The sequence below is a fragment of the Crocuta crocuta genome, unplaced genomic scaffold, assembly GCF_008692635.1.
Source record: "Crocuta crocuta isolate KB4526 unplaced genomic scaffold, BGI_CrCroc_1.0 scaffold29, whole genome shotgun sequence".
NCBI classification, from domain to species: domain Eukaryota; kingdom Metazoa; phylum Chordata; class Mammalia; order Carnivora; family Hyaenidae; genus Crocuta; species Crocuta crocuta.
In genome coordinates, this window is record NW_027533280.1 from 4,715,565 (window position 1) to 4,735,259 (window position 19,695).

The following is a 19,695-nucleotide window of genomic DNA, read 5'->3' on the forward strand; positions in this document are numbered from 1 at the left end:
ATCCCTGACTACGAAGCGTCCCGCAGGTCAAATCTCGTGTGAAACGCGTTCTCCGGAAACTCTGGGAGGGGCGGGAGGGCGGTTTGCGCGTGCGCAGAAGTAGTTGACGGAAACAGGCGGTTGGAAGGCTCGAGACATCTGGTTGCCTTGGTGATCACGGTTTAACGGACAACATTCAGCATCCCTGAGCCTGGAGCTTTGGTCCTTGGTTTGTGTACTGAGGTTCGACCTAGGTGGTGACTCTCAAGATTTGCAAATGTAGAGGGTGTGGAATACTGAGGTGCAAGGCACCTCCTGTTTTAGGGACGTGTATATTTCCTTCTCGTGACTAATCCTTTCCACAAAAAAGATGCAAACGTGCAAGCACACGATCAACTAAAGTACTCCTGCCCCTCCCCCACTCTAACTCCAGCGTCGCGCATCTGCCCTCCCCGCGCACCCGAAGCTATTCGGGCAGTGTCCGGAGCGCATCGGAGGGGGCTAGAATACCGCGTCCGCCTCTTCACCCGCGATATCGCCCGGCCTGACGCACGCGTGCTGACGGGGGAGGGGAGAGGGGGAAGCCGCTTCTTCGCGCAGCTCGAGGTCCGGACCCCCGGGAGGAGATGCCGGGCCAGGGTCGGGTGTCCGACTGGACAGAATGCAGCTCTTCCGCAGAGCCTCCCGCAGTGGCCAGAACTGAGGGTGGCGGCGGCGGGTGAGGCTGAGGGGCCCTGATGGGTTAGGGAGGACGGCCACCCACTCGGGTCGTGATCCCCTGTGGAGGAGGGGGTGGCAGTTGACTGCTCCAACGGACTGGTCCCCAGTGCACTGACTTGAGAGGAGGGAGAGCCTTTATTGTGGCCAGGGTGGCACAAATGGAAGCCGACTCACAGTTTAGGGGAGGGCTTGTGAGGTAAGGTTGAGTGTTGGTGCATTGGTGCAGTGACTAAACGCGGGGACTGCGACAATTGGCCTGGGTGCATTTTTCTGCCCCGAGGGGGCGCTGCGAAACCTGCTGGAAAATATGCCGTCTCGTCACAGGATCTCTACAAAAAGAGGGTGGGGGACAGAGCAGAAACCGAGGCTCAACGGAGGGCTTCCAAGTCAGTAAATCAGTGACATATGTGCGACTTTAGCCACCTACGTGTCCAAGGGATTCATAATGCCAATGAGACATAATTATGAATATTAAAGGCACCTTGATCTTGATTTTTTTCCCCATAGAAGTTTTTCTTCATAAATCCATTTTAAGCGGGGTGTTTTTTGGTTTTGGGTTGGTTTTTTTTTTTTTTTTTACTGTTATTTACTGGAAGCTGAAGGCAATTAGTCGTCAGTACCTCCTCATCCTTTCCATCAGTTAATCCCTAAAAGTGAGAGCTGCAGGGTGTACCTACCCAATTCAGCACACAGTCATGGCTCCTTCTGCACCCATCACCGTATTTAGAAAATGACCATAACGTACTGAAGACTTAAAGATGGGGTCTGGTCTTTGTTTTTTGTTCATTACAGTGTTTGGCGAAGTGTAGGATCCTAGTATATCAAGAGATAAATGGACACTTGGTCACTGAATACATTGAAGGAAGAGAGAAGGGTGTTTTCTCTTAGTTTGAAAAAAGAAAAAAGAACTTGTACAAAAATAGAAATATTCCAGACCAATTTATCAGTTCTAGTACACCTTAAATATATACAGTAAAGGACAAGATAGTTTTCGCCGTATCCAAGTTACTTTATTAAAAATAAAGACAGCAAGAAAATACCACAGAGAACACAGAACCCCAAACTATTTAATTGAGCTTAAAGTAGGAATTAGATTAAAAGGCTATAAAAGTAAGACCAAATCCGGCTTAAAGTAAATCCTTTCTAGTATGGTTAAAAACCTCAGATAACTCACTTTGAAAAAGCCTGGAGCCATTAGGATATAACCAGGATTACAGGAGAAAATTTACAAGATATTCTGTCTGATGGAAACATGAAAAAAAAAAGCATACACAATACTGCCCTTTTTTTCATTTAAAATACTTTTTAAAGATGTGTTTGTTTATTTATTTATTTTTGAGAGAGAGTGCTCCCGTGTGTGAGCAGAGAGGGAGACAGGAGACAGAAAATCCCAAGCAGGCTCAGAGCTCAAACCCTCCAACCAGGAGATCATGACCTGAGCCTAAATTAAGAATCGGTTTCTCACAGAGTCAGCCACCTAAAATATGTGCTTTCTTTAATGCTTATAAAGCTGTCAATTATTACATATTATTTATTATTTTGGTTTTTTTTTGCCCCAACAGATCACCTGGACTTCCTTATCAGAATTCCAAGGGTATTGGTGAGTAGAGCATATACAACAGATAATATCTATAAATAACATGGTTTAGAGATGCTGATTTTGCTGTAACTACAAACACAATGGAGTTTTTAAAAATTTATCTATTTTTTAAATTTATATCCAAGTTAGTTAGCATATAGTGCAAACAATGATTTCAGGAGTAGATTCCTTAATGCCCCTTACCCATTTAGCTCATCTCCCCTCCCACAACCCCTCCAGTAACTCTGTTTATTCTCCATATGTAAGAGTCTCTTATGTTTCACAGTGGAGTTTTAAATACACTTTATTGGGGTGCCTGGGTGGGTCGGTTAGTGTCTGACTTCAGTTCAGGTCATGATCCCAGTCTGTGGGCTCGAGCCCTGCGTGGGTTCGAGCTCTGAGCTGTAAGCACAGAGCCTGGAGCCTGCTTCAAATTCTGAGTCTCCCTCTCTCTCTGCCCCTCCCCCGCTTGCTCTCTGTATCTGTGTCTCAAAATAAAATAAATACATTAAAAAAAAGACTTTATTGGTATCCTGGTGAACTTAAAATTTTCAAAGAACAATCCAGCAGTTTCTTTTTCTCTTGTTAAGATATCTAACATCAAGCATTTTATTTCTTAAAATTTGTTGCAAGTTTTTTTTTTAAGTGTTTATTTTGACAGAGAGAGCACGCGTGGGAGGGGCGGAGAGAGGAGTACAGAGGATCTGAAGCAGGTTCTCTTTGACAGCAAAGAGCCTGATGCAAGGCTCAAACTCATGAACCTTGAGATCATGACTGGAGCTTCAGTCAGATGCTTAGGAAGCTTAACCCACTGAGCCACCTAGGTGCCTTCAAAATAGCAACGAATCTGAAAAGAACTGTGTTTATAACTGGTGTTTGAAATGCCCAGGGGATGGCCTGGGGTTTGTACACAAATTGAAGGGAAAATTTCTAACTTGAACAAGTTCAAAGGACAAAATATTTCTCAATGCTGCTGTTTTTCCTTTCACTTTAAATAAAGGATAAAGCTGCTGGAGTTAAAAAAGTAAGACAGAGGGATGCCTGGGTGGCTCAGTCGGTTAAGCGTCATACTTTGGCTCAGGTCATGATCTCTTGGTTCGTGGGTACGAGCCCCGCGTCGGGCTCTATGCTGACAGCTAGCTCAGAGCCTGGAGTCTGTTTCAGATTCTGTATCTCCCTCTCTCTCTGACCGTCCCCTGTTCATGCTGTCTCTCTCTGTCTCTCTCAGAAATAAATAAAACGCTAAAAATTTAAAAAAAAAAAAAAAGACAGAACCCCCAAAGGCCTCTCACTAATTTTTTTTTGGGGGGGAGCAATTTCAATTCTATGATCTATAAACTTGGATTCACTTTATTTTTCCTTGGAAAATTTATAGTCCTTACAGTTACCTGAGAAAAACACAGACATCTATGTGTCTATATATAAAAATGCATACATACATATGAATAAAGTGGTTGCTTTAAAATGAAATTGTTAGATCATATGGCAGTTCTATGTTTAATTTTTGGGGAATCACCACACTGTTTCCACAGCTGCTGCACCATTTTACATTCTCATCAGCAATGCACAGGGTTCCGATTTCTCCATGTCTAGCTAACACCTGTTTTCATTAAAAAAAATTTTTTTAATGTTTATTTTTGAGAGAGAGAGAGGGACAGAGCTCAAGCGGGAAGGGGCAGAGAGGGAAACACAGAACCCGAATCAGGCTTCAGGCTCAGAGCTGTCAGCTCGGAGCCCAGTGTGGAGCTCGAACTTACAAACTGTGAGATCATGACCTGAGCTGAAGTTGGATGCTTAACCGAATGAGCTACTCACGCATCTCTGTTTTCATTTTTTAAAGTTTACTTTTATTTATTTTGAGAGAGAGAGAGAGAGCAAGCAGAGGAGGGACAGAGAGAGAGGGAGACAGAATCCCAGGTAGGTGGACTCAAACTCATGAACTGTGAGATCATGACCTGAGCTGAAGTCAGATGCTTAACCAACTGAGCTACTGAGGCATCCCTGTCAAAACCTTGAAGAAATAGGGGCACCTGGGTGGCTCAGTCGGTTAAACGTCTGACTTCAGCTCAGGTCATGATCTCACAGTTCGTGGGTTCAAGACCTGTGTTGGACTCTGTGCTGACAGCTAGCTCAGAGCCTGGAGCCTGTTTCGGATTCTGTGTCTCCCTCTCTCTCTCTGACCCTCCCCTGCTCATGCTGTCTCTTTCTCTTTCAGAAATAAATAAAAAACACTTAAAAACATTTTTTAAAATCTTGAAGAAATAAATAACCAAAGTTTAATATGTAAAATTGTAATGGCCTTTGTTGTCAATATTGAAACAAAAGTGTGCTTATTTAATTCAACTTGCTGAATATAAACTTTTAACTTAAAAATCTGTTCTGCTAGCTTTATTTGTAATAGCCTAAAACTTGAAACAATCCAAATGTCCACCAACAGGTGGATAGATATCTATATGTATATATATCTGTATCTATAGTATATATCAAGAAAAGGAATGAAGTAATGTTACACATCACACAGGTGGATTTCAATATAATTATGTTGAGTGAAAGAAGCCAGACACAAAACAGAATATATGCTGTATGTTTACATTTATATCAAACTTATATCAAGAAAATGCAAACTACTCTATAGTGACACTAACTGTAGTTATAGAAAGCACATCACTGGTTGCCTGGAAGGAGAGAGAATGTGGGAAGGTGGGGAGTGTTTCAAAGAGTTATTTCTTGGTTAAATTTTGCCAGATACTGCTTTCCCCCAAACTGCTAATGAAGTGTTTACCCTAAATTAAGTTACTGGTCTCAATAAGTCTGAAACTGAAAGCTAGTTTCATTCTTCTATTCTTCTATTGTATTAAAAGACTATTCTTTTAATCTACCCACATCAGTATTAAAAACATTGAAATAACAGAAATTATGTAAAAATAAGTTTCTGCAAAGCCCTTTGTGTTTTAATACTACCTCATTAAAGGTATAAAATTTGTGTTATTCTACCCTCTACCTTGAGTTTAATGATAAAATATTGTCATAAATCTTTAAAATGCAAGTCTTGCATGTATTTTCTTGTCTTTATGGTCTGACATACGATAAACTAAACAACATAGTTTGTATCTCAGCTGAGTTCAAAATAATGTAGTCTATATATAATGATATATCGATATATAGTAAATATTTATAAATATCTTGCCTTCTGTATGCTCTAAAACCAAATGGCATATCATATAGCCTCTTCAAATTTAACAAAGTGACTCATATTACTACTCCAGGATAGTTACGGACACGTGTAACTATATAGATATTAATAATTTATTGAGCACATCTTTGCTCATGAAATTCACCTAATAATGTTCTTGCCCACAGATAGAATCAAAGACGGATCCAACACACACATAGCCAAACTGCAAGAGTTATGGAAAGCTCCTCAAATTCAAGCAATTAACATCCCTAAATCAATGGCAGATGCGTCTTTTCTAAAGGTATGGTAACTAGATACCAATGCTTTATTTAAATACCAAATTCTTTGTATTCAGAGCTGAACTTTTTATTGAAGATCTACTGCTTAGAGGGTAAGGCATTTCAGAAGACAAGGTACACCCAGCATATTGTCTAGGACTCTGTAAACATCTGCTGAGTAAACTCATGAATGTATGCAAGGATTTTATCATTATAGATTCCTTATTATAAGAGTTCATTCAGGCCTTCATGATACTTGACATCTAATGTACCTTTACTCACGAAGCTCAGTGGCCCTCAGGAAAGTTACATTCCAGAGATGGAAACCCAGACTCCTAGATTTCACTGAAGGACTGCAAAATTAGAGGCAAGCTAATAAAGAAAATGGCAATAAGCATTTTACAACTGTTGAACCTCTATTACCTATTAAAGGTCATAACTGCCAGATGTGTCCTTGTTAGAGGAAAGCAAATTAAGGTTACAAAAGATCTGTGCAAACTGGTCAGTTTTTCTGACCAGCATTCTGAGTTTTCATTGGATTTATTACCTGTTCAGTTCAGTAAAAGCTGTGTGTGTATACACACATACATATACAGTGGAGCCTTGCGTGTTAAGTGAGTGTTACCATCTAAAATCAGCAAGTGAAAATCTTAAGTCAAAATTACTTTCATCAAAGACCAATGGACTATTCCTTACTCTGTTTAACACAGACAGTTATTTTTCTGGTGCTAGAAAAGACTATTTCTTTAGTTAAGACTAAGTAGAGTAGTTGAGATAACCACATGATAACCTCAAAAATCCTTGGAAGGCAAGATACCCACATTCACTGAGAGGCACACAGGAACTAAGACTCACTGACAGAACAGCCAATCTCTACTCTTCTTATTTTTCTAGGGCACTGGTTCTCAAACCTCATTGGGCATATGAATCACTTGAGTGGAAACAGTAGGCAGAGTCACTTGTACTGTTTAAATGGCCATTTCTTTCTTTCTCTTTTTGGCTAAATTAGCATAGTTTAATTGGAGGAAGTAAAACATACAGATGGTACAGTTCTCCTGAACATTCATCCTTTCAGATAAAGAATATTGCCAGCCTCTGTTCTACAATGCTTATACACCTTGTTTGTATTTTAGCAGCCAGACCTCACCTTAGGCCAGAAGCGTTATCTGTGCAGCATTGCTAAGATCTATAATGCGAACTACCTGCGGATATTAATGAAGAAGCAGTATATGCACGTGATCCAGCGCAGCTCACAAAAGCCAGGCAGGTGCATCTCATTCGTTTCTCACTAGTTCTCACATGAAACAAGAGGGTCTTCTAACAGAGCTGATCTGTATGACAGGTATCCTCACTCATCACAGGAGCCGCCTCGGTACTCCTTACTCACAGAAGCAGCACTACCCCTGCACTACATGGCGACACCAGTTGGAGAGAGTGGATGCGGCGGCGCCTTCTAACATTGCAGCTGCACCTGCACCTGAAATGATCCTACAACATTCGCTCTGGCGACCAGTGAGAAACAAAGAAGGGTCTGTTTCTTATTGTTTAAAAGGAGGAAAATATATCCCAATTTTCTTTGAAGGATAGCTAAATGAGATTACAGCTTGTTTCCTAATATGTTCATTTTGCTACCTTCAGAGTAGGTTAGACAAAAAGCACAAAGGAATGTTATCTTATGGTCTCTTTACTGCTCTGACTGGAATATGCCACTCCTTTTAGAACAGTTTGTGGAATTGTAAAAATTTCTTGATCAGCTAGAGATATGGAAGACTGCCCTTTTTAGTAATTCCCACTCAAATTCAAAATAATACAAACACTTCCAAAAGGAGCATATGGTTGCTTCTGCACAGGGGAATACTATAAACAAAGAAGGAAAGAAGAAAAAAGAGTAAGAAGCCTGATTACTCAACCTGCACTATAATAGTAAGCTTTGCATTTCAGGGTTAATAAGTCACGGGAGAATTCAGAGATTGAAAGTCTTTTTGGTGATGCTGGCAGCTTAATAAAAAGAATTTGTATGATCTTCTATATGCATTAGACAGTTGTTCATTTCACTGGCTCCAGTTAAGATACTTCTCTTTCTTACAGTGTGAAAACTGGATATGCATCCAAAACAAGATGTAAGTCACTGAAAATTTTTAGAAAACCAGGCAGACTGTTCATGCAATCAGGTAAATGTGGATTTTTTTAAATGTTTATTTGAGAGAGAGGGAGAGAGAGAAGGAACATGAACAGGGGAGGGGGAGAGAGAGGGAGACAGAACTTCAGCAGGCTCCAGGCTCTGAGTGGTCAGCACAGAGCCTGACATGGGGCTCAAACTCACAGACCATGAGATCATGACCTGAGCCAAAGTCAGATGCTCAACTGACTGAGCCACCCAGGTGCCCCTTGCCATCTTTTTTTTGTTACACACAGAATTTTAAAATAGCATTTTTAAAGATCTTATGTTTAAAAAATATATTTTTTAAATGTTTATTTTTGAGAGGGAGAGTGTGCAGTGGAGGGACAGAGAGAGAGGGGGACAGAGAATCTGAAGCAAGCTCTGTACCGACAGCAGAGAGCCAGATGCAGGGCTTGAGCTCATGAACCAGACAAAGATGACCTGAGCCGAAGTTGGATGCTGCACCAATTTAGCAACCCAGGTGCCCCATGCTTAAAAAATAATAACCCAACATAGTTTCATTTCTATTACAGAAGACATTAAAAAATTTAGAATATGATTTAATTCTCCAAATAAAATAAATACGAAATATAGTATAGTTTGTTTTTATCTAAATGAACACACTGCTCAGGGGAGTAAAGTTTAAGGCACTTCTAAATCTAAACAAAGGTATTTATAATATCAGGGTCAGAGACTTAAAAGAGAATGAATTTCTGAGAACTCAGAGCCACAAACATGACTTTTTTTAAGCCATAGCACTTAAAAAAATTTAGTGTTTATTTCTGAAAGAGAGAGTGCGAGTAGGGGAGGGGCAGAGAGAGGAGGAGACACAGAATCCGAAGCAGGCTCCAGGCTCTGAGCTGTCAGCAAAGAGCACAACGTGGGGCTCAAACTCACACTGTGAGATCATGACCTGGGCTGAAGTTAGACACTTAACCAACTGAACCACCCAAGCGCCCCAAGCATAGCACTTTTATGAGACAGTGCAGTTTTTGGATGGACAACATATTTTGTATAGCATCATAGTTTACAAAGGGCTTTATCATCTATATCATTTTAATATTCAACAACCCAGTTGAAGCAACCAACCAAGTGTTGTTATCAAAATTTTACGGGGCAGCTCAGACAAATCCAGATTTGGTAAGGATCAGCATAAAGGATCTATCCCAAGTACAGAATATAACAAAATGAAAAAGGCAAAAGAGGAAGAAAGACAGAATGCTCAGAAGTATTCCTCAGAATTGATAAATTGGAGAGGACTAAGTGGAAGTTAAACAATTTCCTAGTTGCTACACAATGAGTAGAGAAGTGGGTAGGAAGGAAGTGGGAAAGTTAGGCCTTCTGAACTCCTGGCCCCTTGCTGTATGACAGTGCTGCTCAGCTCTGCTGTAAATACCATAGTATGCCTGTCCAAGAAATGAGGGAAAAGGCAGGGGAAAAAGTGGCTCCAGAAAGAATAGCTAGAGGAACTGCAGATGGGGGAAAGTGTCTGCGGTCACCAAGGGAAGGGAGATGAGCAAGAACTTAAGGCATACTGAGATGAGAATGCTGAAGCCATAACTTTCCTGTAACCAAGAGATTTTGAAAGCAAAGAGAAAACAGAACTCAGTAACCGAGAATATGCTATACATAACGTGGCTTGAATACAGTACTTACTGGGGTATCTTATTTTAAAAAGAGATTTGGGAGAAGGGAGAAGTGATTAAGTTTTGAAAATTGCAGGCCATTTATTTTTGTGAAAGGCTTATTACTAAGGTAGGCCATTTTGAAGGTTGTCCTTATGTACAAATCTCAATATTCAGGATGAAATACAACTTTATTTCCAAAACAGACATTATAAACCTGTTTTCCTTTCAGTTTCTACAAATGATTCTGAATCGTACATGAATGAAGAAAAAAAGGAAGAAGATTTACTAAATAAGTGCATGCAATCAATGTCAATTGAAGAACAAGGAGAACATGTGATGTTAACTTGACAATCTTGTCTTGTGAGTCAATGAGGTGCCTAAGGTGGGGGGCTGGGGTTGTGAATTGTGTCCTCTCTCTACATTTAGGATAGTATTGTTATTCAACAGTAAGTCATTAAGTAATTTTAGTTTGTTCAGAAACTTTTACAGCAGTGTAACTGGTTTGATGTAGTTCCATGTGCTAATGATACTTGTGTAATAAAATTTATGTGTAATATTTGCTTGTATTTCTAGCTAGATACAATTAAAACTTTTCTTGTCACTTAAAATTGAATTATTTTTCTTTAACCCTGACAAATTGTATCATTCTTTTTCTGCTTACAATAAATTCTAAAACAGCAACATTAGAATTCCCTACAAATTATTTTCTTGGCTGGGCTAAGAAAAGCCCTGAAATATCCTGATACAGAACAGCATTGAATAGACATAACATCCTGACTTGCAAAGAAGATGCTTAATAAATATTTGCTACTTGAAAACACTTAAAAATAGAAATATCGATTTGCCCTATTTTATGAAAATTGCCAAACACGTGGCCTCTCAAGCTAGAGTAAGTTGGGAGTGATTGTACTAATGAGAAGATTCTTTACATTATATATTCACTCTAGTGTGCTTCCAGAATTTCTAAACATTAGTGTTTAAAAAAATACATATACACATATACATATAAACAACACACAGTTAAAATTTGAAAAATAGGAATAGGGCAATTTAAAGCAACAGTTTGAGGAATTATTGCTGATTTAATATGTCAATATAGTATATTCTTTGGAAAATAAAATCTAAGCCCAACATTATATTATGAGCCAGAACGTTGTAAGAAATGAGAACACCCTGAAAGCTCACTCCATCTACCTCATCACTTTAATGCTTAGGTGCATTTAATTTTCTTTTCATTTAAAAATTTAACTTAAAAAAATGTTTATTTCTGAGAGAGAGCAGAAAAGAGGCAGAAAAATGAAGACTGAGGATCTAAAGCAGGTTCCTCACTGACAGCAGGAAGCCCGATGCGGGGCTCAAACCCACAAACCCCAAGATCATGACCTGAGCCAAAGTTGGATGCTTAGCCGAATGAGCCACCCACACAACCCTTTTATTTTTTTTTAATGTTTATTTATTTTGAGAGAGAGAGTGCAGGTACAGGGGAGAGGCAGAGAGAAAATCCCAAGCAGGCTCTGCCCTGTCAGCACAGATCTCACAAACTATGAGATCATGACCCGAGCCAAAATTAAGAGTTGGATGCTTAACTAAGCCAGCCAGTCACCCCTTTTATGATTTTTAAAAATTAAAACAAGTTTATCAAGAAAGTATAAATGAAAGGTTAACTGTTTATTACTGAAGAGAAAAATGTATACAAGAAAGTCTAGATTCTTTTTCCTCATGCACTACTGTTGTAATAAAGTTCCAAATATCAACTTTCAAGATATTTACAAGGATAAATTTTTCTTAACACATGACCATTTACTGGGTGGTGGACATTTTTCATATAAATCATATGGAAATGGAATATATTCTTATAGTTTATGAGAAGCTTGAAACACTCTATTAACAGAAGATGATATTATATTTTACTGCAAAATATTATAAAAGTGATACAATTCTGTGGCTCATAAATGTTTAATTACTTGATTTGAACAGGGAATGAAAAGACAGCAAGATGGGCCTGGCTTTTAAGATTTTTTGTATTCAATTCGCTCTACTTTCACATCATCTCCAATTAGCTGATACACATACGTGACAACTGTAGAAGCCTGGATATCCATCAACACAAATGAAGGAATAATGTTTCTGAAAGAAAATATAAATAATGTCAGTGTTTTGTACTAAAAACCACCAGCAATAAAAATTTCAATTTACAACGACAACTTGGATTCAGGGAGAGTTTTGGTTGTTACAAAATGAAAAGAATAATCACCCAAAGAAGACTGCCAAAAAGGCTATCACTGAAATGGTTGCATTTCTCCTTTACGAAACGTGACATATGCAATTGTTAACTTAAAAAAAATCCCCAAATTCCTACTCACGTTTCCAAGGCATTATATGCTCCAGTGGCAGAACCTGGGTTAATGTAAAATTTATTTTCATGCTCAAATGCTTCAAATTTGTGTGTGTGTCCCGAGATAAGAATGTCCACATCAAACTGCCTCTGCAACAGGGCTAAACTGGCCATGTCTCCCCATGGAATAACTTGATGCCCATGGATCAAACCAATTTTGAACTGCCCAACAGTCACAACTTTCTGTTCTGGATAATTCAGATTCTAAAATAAGAAACAAGACATAAAAACACACATATATATTTCAGAGATACTGATTAAAAAACAACCTGCTTAAACATTGAATCCCATATGGATGTTTTGATACAGTGCTCCACAACCAATACATTTATTAAATATATTTGTTTTAATGTTTATTTATTTATTTTTGAGAGAGAGAGCACAACCAGGAGAGGGGCAGAGAGAAGGAGACTCAGAGTCTGAAGCAGGCTCCAGACTCTGCCAGCACAGAGCCTGATGCGGGGCTCGAACTTATGAACTATGAGATCATGACCTGAGCCTAAGTTGGACACTTAACAGACTGAGCCACCCAGGTTTCCCCATTTATTAAATATTTGATTTCTCCTCAGTCTCTAAGGCTACAACTATACTCAAAACATAACTTACTCCAGGTAAACTGGAATTTATCATACAATCCCTTTCTTGTGTTTACCCTTTTTGTAGAAGATGGGTTCTTTAGGGCATGCTGTGGAGAATAATTATTCCTCCAAATTTGTGAGTTTTCTCTACCTAAGGATTCTAGGCATATAACGTATAAACAAGGTGTGTTCAAATTATATCCCAGGCTTTAATAATTATATAGATGGTTTCAAATAATAATGATAGTACACTTATTCAGCACTTAGTATGAAGCAGGCACTATTCCAAGGGCTTTATAAACATCAGCCTCTTTAATACTTACAAGCAATCCTAAAAGGTAGCTTCTATTATGACTCCTATTTATAGATGAGGAAACTGAGGCACATAAGTTAAAATAACTTGTGCAAGGTCACACCTTAGTAAATGGTTGAGCCAAGATCTAAACCCTGGTAGTATGGCTCCAGGGTCTGAATTTAGCAAATCAGAAGCAAAAAATTTTAATTCTTGCTACTGAAACTGTCTTTAGCCTAACACAAACAGAACCCCAAATATGTTTTAAACAAACCAAACCTATATTCTTTTTTAAAAAACTTTTTTTTTAACATTTATTTATTTTTGAGAGACAGGCCATAAGTGGGGGAGGGGCAGAGAGAGAATGAGACACAGAATCCCAAGCAGGCTCCAGGCTCGAGCTGTCCACACAGAACCCAACGAGGGCCTCGAACTCACAAACAGTGAGATCATGACCTAAGCTGAAGTTGGATGCTCAATCGACTGAGCCACCCAGGCACCCCATACCAAACCTATATTGTAATTATTGACAAGAAGTCTGCCCCTTCCTTCTCCTCTCCCTGTCTTTTGCTTCCAAGTGAAAGGTTACCCAAACTCTTTTTTAAATTTATTTAATTTTTTAATTGTTTTAAGTTTATTTATTTTGAGAGAGAGGGGAGAGACCGCCTACACAGGAGGGAGAGGGAGAGAGGGAGAGAGGGAGAGAGGGAGAGAGGGAGAGAGAGAGAGAGAGAATCCCAAGCAGGCTCTACACTGTCAGTGCAGAGCCTGATATGGGGCTCAAATTCATGAACCACACCATCATGACATGAGTCAAAACCAAGAGTCAGATGCTAAACTGACTGAGCCACCCAGGCACCCCTGAACTTTTTTTTTTTTTTATTGTTTTATTTATTTCTTAGAGAGAGAGAGAGAGAGAGAGACAGTGTGAGCAGGGCAGGGTCAGAGAGAGAGGGAGACACAGAATCTGAAGGAGGCTCCAGGCTCTGAGCTGTCAGCACAGAGCCCGACACAGGGCTCGAACCCATGAACCGTGAGATCATGACCTGAGCCAAAGTGGGACGCTTAACCGACTGAGCCACCCAGGTGCCCCAAACTCTTTTTTTAAATCCACTAAAAAAAGAAAGAGACACTATACTTATTCAGTTTAGTATAAAGGAACCCCCATTAAACAGCACCAATTAAGTTCAATAATTTATGAAAAAACTTATATTCCCAGAAATAAAAGGCAATTATTTACAGTAGAATCTGACTTATCATGCTAACTCATACAGTGTTAATATGAGTAGGGGCCTTAAAAATCATCCATTCCAATCATATTTACATAAGAGGAAACTAAGGCCAGAAAGAGTATATAATTTGCCTAAAATCTCATTATTAACTAATGGGCATAGCTGGAATTCCAGAACTTCTAACTTTTTAAAGTCAGGTTTAATGACCACACTGAGATACCGCCTCACACCAGTCAGAGTGGCTAAAATGAGCAAATCAGAGAACTCTAGATGCTGGCGAGGATGTGGAGAAATGGGCACCCTCCTACACTGTTGGTGGGAATGTAAACTGGTACAGCCCCTCTGGAAAACAGTGTGGAGGTTCCTCAGGAAACTAACAATAGAACTCCCGTATGACCCAGCAATAGCACTGCTAGGAATTTACCCAAGGGATACAGAAATGCTGAGGCATAGGAGCACATGTACCCCAATGTTCATAGCAGCACTCTCCACAATAGCTAAAACATGGAAAGAGCCTAAGTGTCCATCAATGGACGAATGGATCAAGAAGATGTGGTTTATCTATACCATGGAATACTACATGGCAATGAGAAACAATGAAATCTGGCCATGTGTAGCAACATGGATGGACCTTGAGGGTGTTATGCTGAGCGAAATAAGTCAGGCAGAGAAGGACAAATATCATATGTTTGCACGTATAGGAGGATTAGGAGGAACTTGACGGAGGAACAAGGGGGAGAAGAAGGGCGGAAATGGTGGGGGAAAGGGAGAGAGGCAAACCATGAGAGACTCTTGAATGCTGACAAAAACTGAGGACTGATGGATGTGGGGGGGAGGGGGATGGGCATGCAGGAGGACACTTGTGGGGATGAGCACTGAGTGTTATGTGGAAACTAATTTGACAATAAACTATTTGTTAAAAAAATAATAAAAATAAAGTCAGGTTTAATGAGATATAATTCACATACAGCAAAATTAGTACAATTTTTTTTTAGTGTACAATTTTTTTTTTTTAGTGTACAATTCAGGGTTGTGACAAATGCATATAGTCACGTAAGCTCTGCCACAATCAAACACAGAATAGTTCTATAACTCCTCAAAACTTACTCATGCCCCTTTATAATTAATCCTGGAATTAGGGAGCCACAGCAGGGTTTTCAGCAGAGTGGTGATGTGATCTTAATTCACCTAAAAAGGATCATACTGGTAGCTACCTGGAGAACAAACTGTGGACGGAGGATGGGTAGGATGAGAAAGCTGGAATACAGGAGTGATATATATGGTGGCTTGGAAAAGGGTAGTAGAGGGGGTGGCGAGAAGTTTGTAATAAAAACTTTACAGGGCACCTGGGTGGCTCAGTTGGTTAAGCATCCGACTTCAGCTTAGGTCATGATTTCATAGTTTGTGAGTTAGAGCTCATCGGGCTCTATGCTGACAGCTCAGAGCCTGGAGCCTGCTTCAGATCCTGTGTCTTTCCCCGCCTCTCTCTCTGCCCCTCCTCTGCTCACGCTCTGTCTCTCAAAAATAATAAACATTAAAAAAATTTCTTAAACTTTATAAACTAAATGATAGCACCACAAAAAAAAAACAGTGACACAATCACTTTTAGTCCCTATCAATTTAGTTAGAACAAGTATTTAATATGGTTATTGAGTAACATAATATCAGTGATTTGCAAAGGGTGAGAAACAAGTACGTGTAGGAAATTTGTATTCAGGGGGCACCTGTGTGGCTCAGTTGGTTGAGCATCCGATGACTTGATTTCTGCTCAGGTCATGATCTCATGGTCGTGGGACAGAACCCCACGTCAGGCTCAGTGCAGAGTGTGGAACCTCCTTGGGATTCTCTCTGACTCTCTCTCTCTCTCTCTCTCTCAAAATAAATACATAAGCTTTAAAAAAATTGCATTTGGGGTGTTAACAACAACAAAAAGACCGCAAGAGTTGAAAAACTCAGGTATAAAGGATAAAGTTTATATATGTAAAAATTAAGAAAAAGAAGTGAATGGAAAGAGAAATACATCACCTCATCGAAGTCTCCTCTCACAATATGAACATCACCAGCCAGAGTCTTGAGATAGTCATAACTCTCTTTGGTGCAAAGGTTTCCAGTACAGAGAATGTGCTGAATCTTTCCTGGCACCAGCAGTTTTTTGAATTTAGCCGGCAAACTGTTGCACCGGTGTGGGATGTGCAGGTCTCCTAATACCAACACCAACTTTAAAGTGTCAAGGTGAGACAGATGTCATGTCAAACAGGACGTCAAAACAAGTTTTCCCCTTTTAAATTAAACTAAGCAGAGATTCCAGAACCCATAAAAGCACATGTTATCTATACAGTTCTTAACGTAACCATTTAAACAAACACACTTATGGTAACCCACTCTGTTCTAATCAACCTTATTTTATATTGGTCATAAACAGGTGTGCATTCATAATACAGGTCATCATTCTATTTACCAAGAAAAAAGTTGGACTTTTAAAGCAATGCATTTAAGAGACATATAAATGACACTGAAAAAAATTGCCAAATGAAAATTACACTACTGGGTCCTATGGAATTTGGCATTTTTGAGATGTAATATGGTAATTCATAGTTCTCCAGCTGTAACATAAAACCTAATATACTGATTCCAATGGTCCAGGAACATTAATAAAGAGAATTGCTAAAAGTGTAGTGATAGAGAAAAAAATTAATTCTGTAATTTATGTTTACTAGACTGTTTACTAAACTACAGGAATAAAAACAGCCTATGCTTCAAAGAGTTTCAATAAGACAAACAAGTGCTTTTGAATTATAATCTCTGTTATCTTCTTTCCTTATTGGAAATCCTCACTGTCCTATTTCTACTGCCTAAATTGCCTATGTACCTTCAGCTTGGTTCCCAAATTTAAAATAACATTTTCACATTCTTTCATGTGCATTAGAGATTTATTTAAAAAAAAGAGAGAGAGAGATCAGCTAAATAAGTAATGAATTTAGCAGGAGGTGGTTTAGAGTTGCAACATAGTCTCGATGACAAAAATAAATTTTGCATTTAAGTATAAAAATAAAAAACCTCAATCCTGTAAAATTATAATTTTAAAATTTCAAGATTTGAATATAAACATTATGTAATTCTGTCATTTAATGGAACATTGTCAAAAGGTAGCTTTAAAGTAATATCTGCCTCCCAAAGGACAATAAATCAATTTTTTATGTTAATTAGTATAAGCACCTTCATTCTGTAACAGGATATTTTCCCACACAGACATGCCATCCATAAATGTACATGCCCTTTAACTGCTTTTAAAGAAGGCATGACTATTCCTTAATAATAACAAAGGAAACATTAAATAAATAGGATAAAATCAGAAAATAGTTTTGCCACCATAGTCTTTGTAAACTGAAATTAATCAAAAATGAAAATGTGTCAAACTAAAATTATTACTAAAACAAACTTGATTCATCTTGCAACAAATTACCAACATGATTACAAAGGAAAGGAACTGTTATCAGGACACAGAGTAACTGAAATAACACAAGGTTACAAAATAAGCACACTTTAAAAGAAATTGTTAAATAAGTTTCTTCTTTTTAAAGAGTAGTTGCAGCTGGTTATTTGTTCAATGACTTAATTGTTTCAATCCAGATCTTAGTGGATAAAACATCTTACTGTAAAGCTAAAGACCACTGTGAAGTTTCCACCCTCATTGGTAATCAATGCAAAAGTACCTGGAGACAGAACAATCTTCATCTTAAGAGGGGGATCCCTTCAGATATGGATTGAAGTACATTGTTAATGTGGGAAGCTGGCATTTGAGAAAAAGGTAGAAAATAGAGGTCTACATTAAAAAAAAAACAAACCACCTCAAACTCATAAAAGGGTATATGTCTACAGCAGGTTGAAAATCTTTGGGACTGCTAATGAATCAGCTCTTCAATCTAAATGTGCTAGAAGAATATTAGTAAGACATGGTATTTTATAATGGCTGATGACCTAAATTCTATCATGTATTATGGGTTATGCCCAAGTGTACCCAGATTATTAGCAGTCTAAAGATATAACTTAACTATATGAATGACCAAACAAAAATTATTCCAAACTAGTAAAGATTCTTAGTAAGACTCTTGTTTCATATAGGTGACTAAGTTATTAAGCCAAATAGTATATAAATAACAAATGTCATATTTTGAGGAATGTCCTTGTCCAAATTCCATACCTTTGACAGTTCAGGTTAGACAAAGTTTAGAGTCTTTTGAGACAGCAAAAGATCCTGGAAATAGCAGCTTTGTTAAATTCAAATAAAGAATCAACCCATTCAAAGCATAGGAATTTGGTTATTTCCTATTTGATAGATCGTAAAAGGGTAAAAATCCCAGTAATCAGCCACCCGACCACCATTGTTAGTAGGAGCTAAGAGAAGAAACTTACTCTGTGCCCAGCCTTAGTGGAATGAAGAAGTTGATTGCAGACAGGGGAATGAAAAAAAAGGGTGAAACATGACCAATGTTAAAAGAAAGCAACGAAAAGAAACAAACCAAAAACAGAGCAACAAAAAACTCATATCAAATGAATGTGCAAACACTTGTTAATGATTTCTGAGTGTTATGAAAGAAAATGTTAAAAACTGGCTTTGCTCAAAACAATACGAAAAGAACCATTTGCTGTATTTTTAAACATGACACACACACGTACTGTAAAAAAAAAAATTGCTTTGTCAATTTTTTCTACTTCTCCTAATTGTCTTCTCTACAATGACTCCAATCCCTTTTGCTTCCTGTTCTGTTTCAAATTTTGTAAGACAGTTTGGAAAATTCATCAGTAACAATGTAAATGAAAACTAACATTTTCTGGATGTGTAAGGACTAATTCCTCAAGTATACTAATTTTAATTCTCTTATGCTCAAAATTCTAGTAGTTAGAAAATTTATGCTGCAGCTAGATCATTATTTTGTATAGAAGATCTAACACAGCACTATGAATACATTATCAAGTGATGAAGTCACCAACTAAAGATGATAAAAACCAAACGTTCCTCCAGCTACAACGGGACCTTCTCCACACCTGAATTTGCTGCCCACAAACCCTGGACACCAGGTGTTGAACATTTCTAGTTTACTTTGCCAAAAAAGAAAAAAAAAGGTTTTTAGGCATAAAAGAGTCAGCTAGTGCTAAATTTTGCCCAGTTCTATGTCACGTGACAAGTAATGTTCCAGTATAACTACCCTCAAAAAGTGTTCATTTCTCAAAAAACCCTTCAGAAACATAAGTATGGAATCATATGTCATCTTCTCGCAGGAATAACTGCCTCACAATGATTGTAAATCAGATCCCTCTCAACTAGTCTGTTTAGAAGCAACAATCAAAAAGGCGATTAAAGCCTTTCACATATATACATTAAAGAAGCGTATACCATAAATCTTTGGCTGTCACGTCTATAGCCACCTCCAAGGTGATCCTTGCACAGAATCGTGGGAATCTTAAAATATGCAATGGGATGCCCATCAGAAAGAGAAGTCCCTTTAGAGTTACCCTCACCAACACAAACACCAAGATAATCAGAGCTCCTTTTGAACAGGTTAACTTTTCAGTGGGTGAAGGACACCTTTGAAAATCTGATTATAGCTACGAGCCCTCTCCAGTAGCAGCTCCTGGGTTTTCATGCCGGACGGTCGTAGGGGCAGAAACCTACTGGA

The 19,695-nt window shown here is 38.5% G+C and overlaps 2 protein-coding genes across 4 annotated transcripts in view; one reads left to right on the top strand and one right to left on the bottom strand.

The window, feature by feature from the left end:
- The first annotated feature begins 157 nt into the window (after window positions 1–157).
- On the top strand, window positions 158–11,563 carry FAM216A (family with sequence similarity 216 member A). Of its 3 annotated transcripts, XM_077748069.1 has the most exons (8): window positions 159–697; window positions 2,262–2,299; window positions 5,639–5,754; window positions 6,865–6,994; window positions 7,074–7,260; window positions 7,820–7,902; window positions 9,750–9,880; window positions 11,498–11,563. In XM_077748069.1, the coding sequence occupies exons 1-7, from the start codon at window positions 606–608 to the stop codon at window positions 9,866–9,868; spliced, it is 765 nt and encodes a 254-aa protein (XP_077604195.1). In that variant the 5' UTR covers window positions 159–605; the 3' UTR covers window positions 9,869–9,880; window positions 11,498–11,563. The 3 variants fall into 3 exon arrangements, with proteins under 3 accessions (XP_077604196.1, XP_077604195.1, XP_077604194.1); XM_077748070.1 differs by lacking the exon at window positions 11,498–11,563 and having other exon boundaries at window positions 158–697; window positions 6,868–6,994; window positions 9,750–10,128; XM_077748068.1 differs by lacking the exon at window positions 11,498–11,563 and having other exon boundaries at window positions 160–697; window positions 9,750–10,128.
- Window positions 11,168–19,695, bottom strand: part of VPS29 (VPS29 retromer complex component) — a 9,359-nt gene continuing 831 nt past the window's right edge. The window contains exons 2-4 of the mRNA XM_077748072.1: window positions 16,043–16,234; window positions 11,884–12,119; window positions 11,168–11,647 (exon numbers count right to left, since the gene is read on the bottom strand). Coding sequence (XP_077604198.1) covers window positions 11,530–11,647; window positions 11,884–12,119; window positions 16,043–16,234 — 546 coding nt within the window. The 3' untranslated portion in view covers window positions 11,168–11,529. The remainder of the gene's footprint in view (window positions 11,648–11,883; window positions 12,120–16,042; window positions 16,235–19,695) is intronic.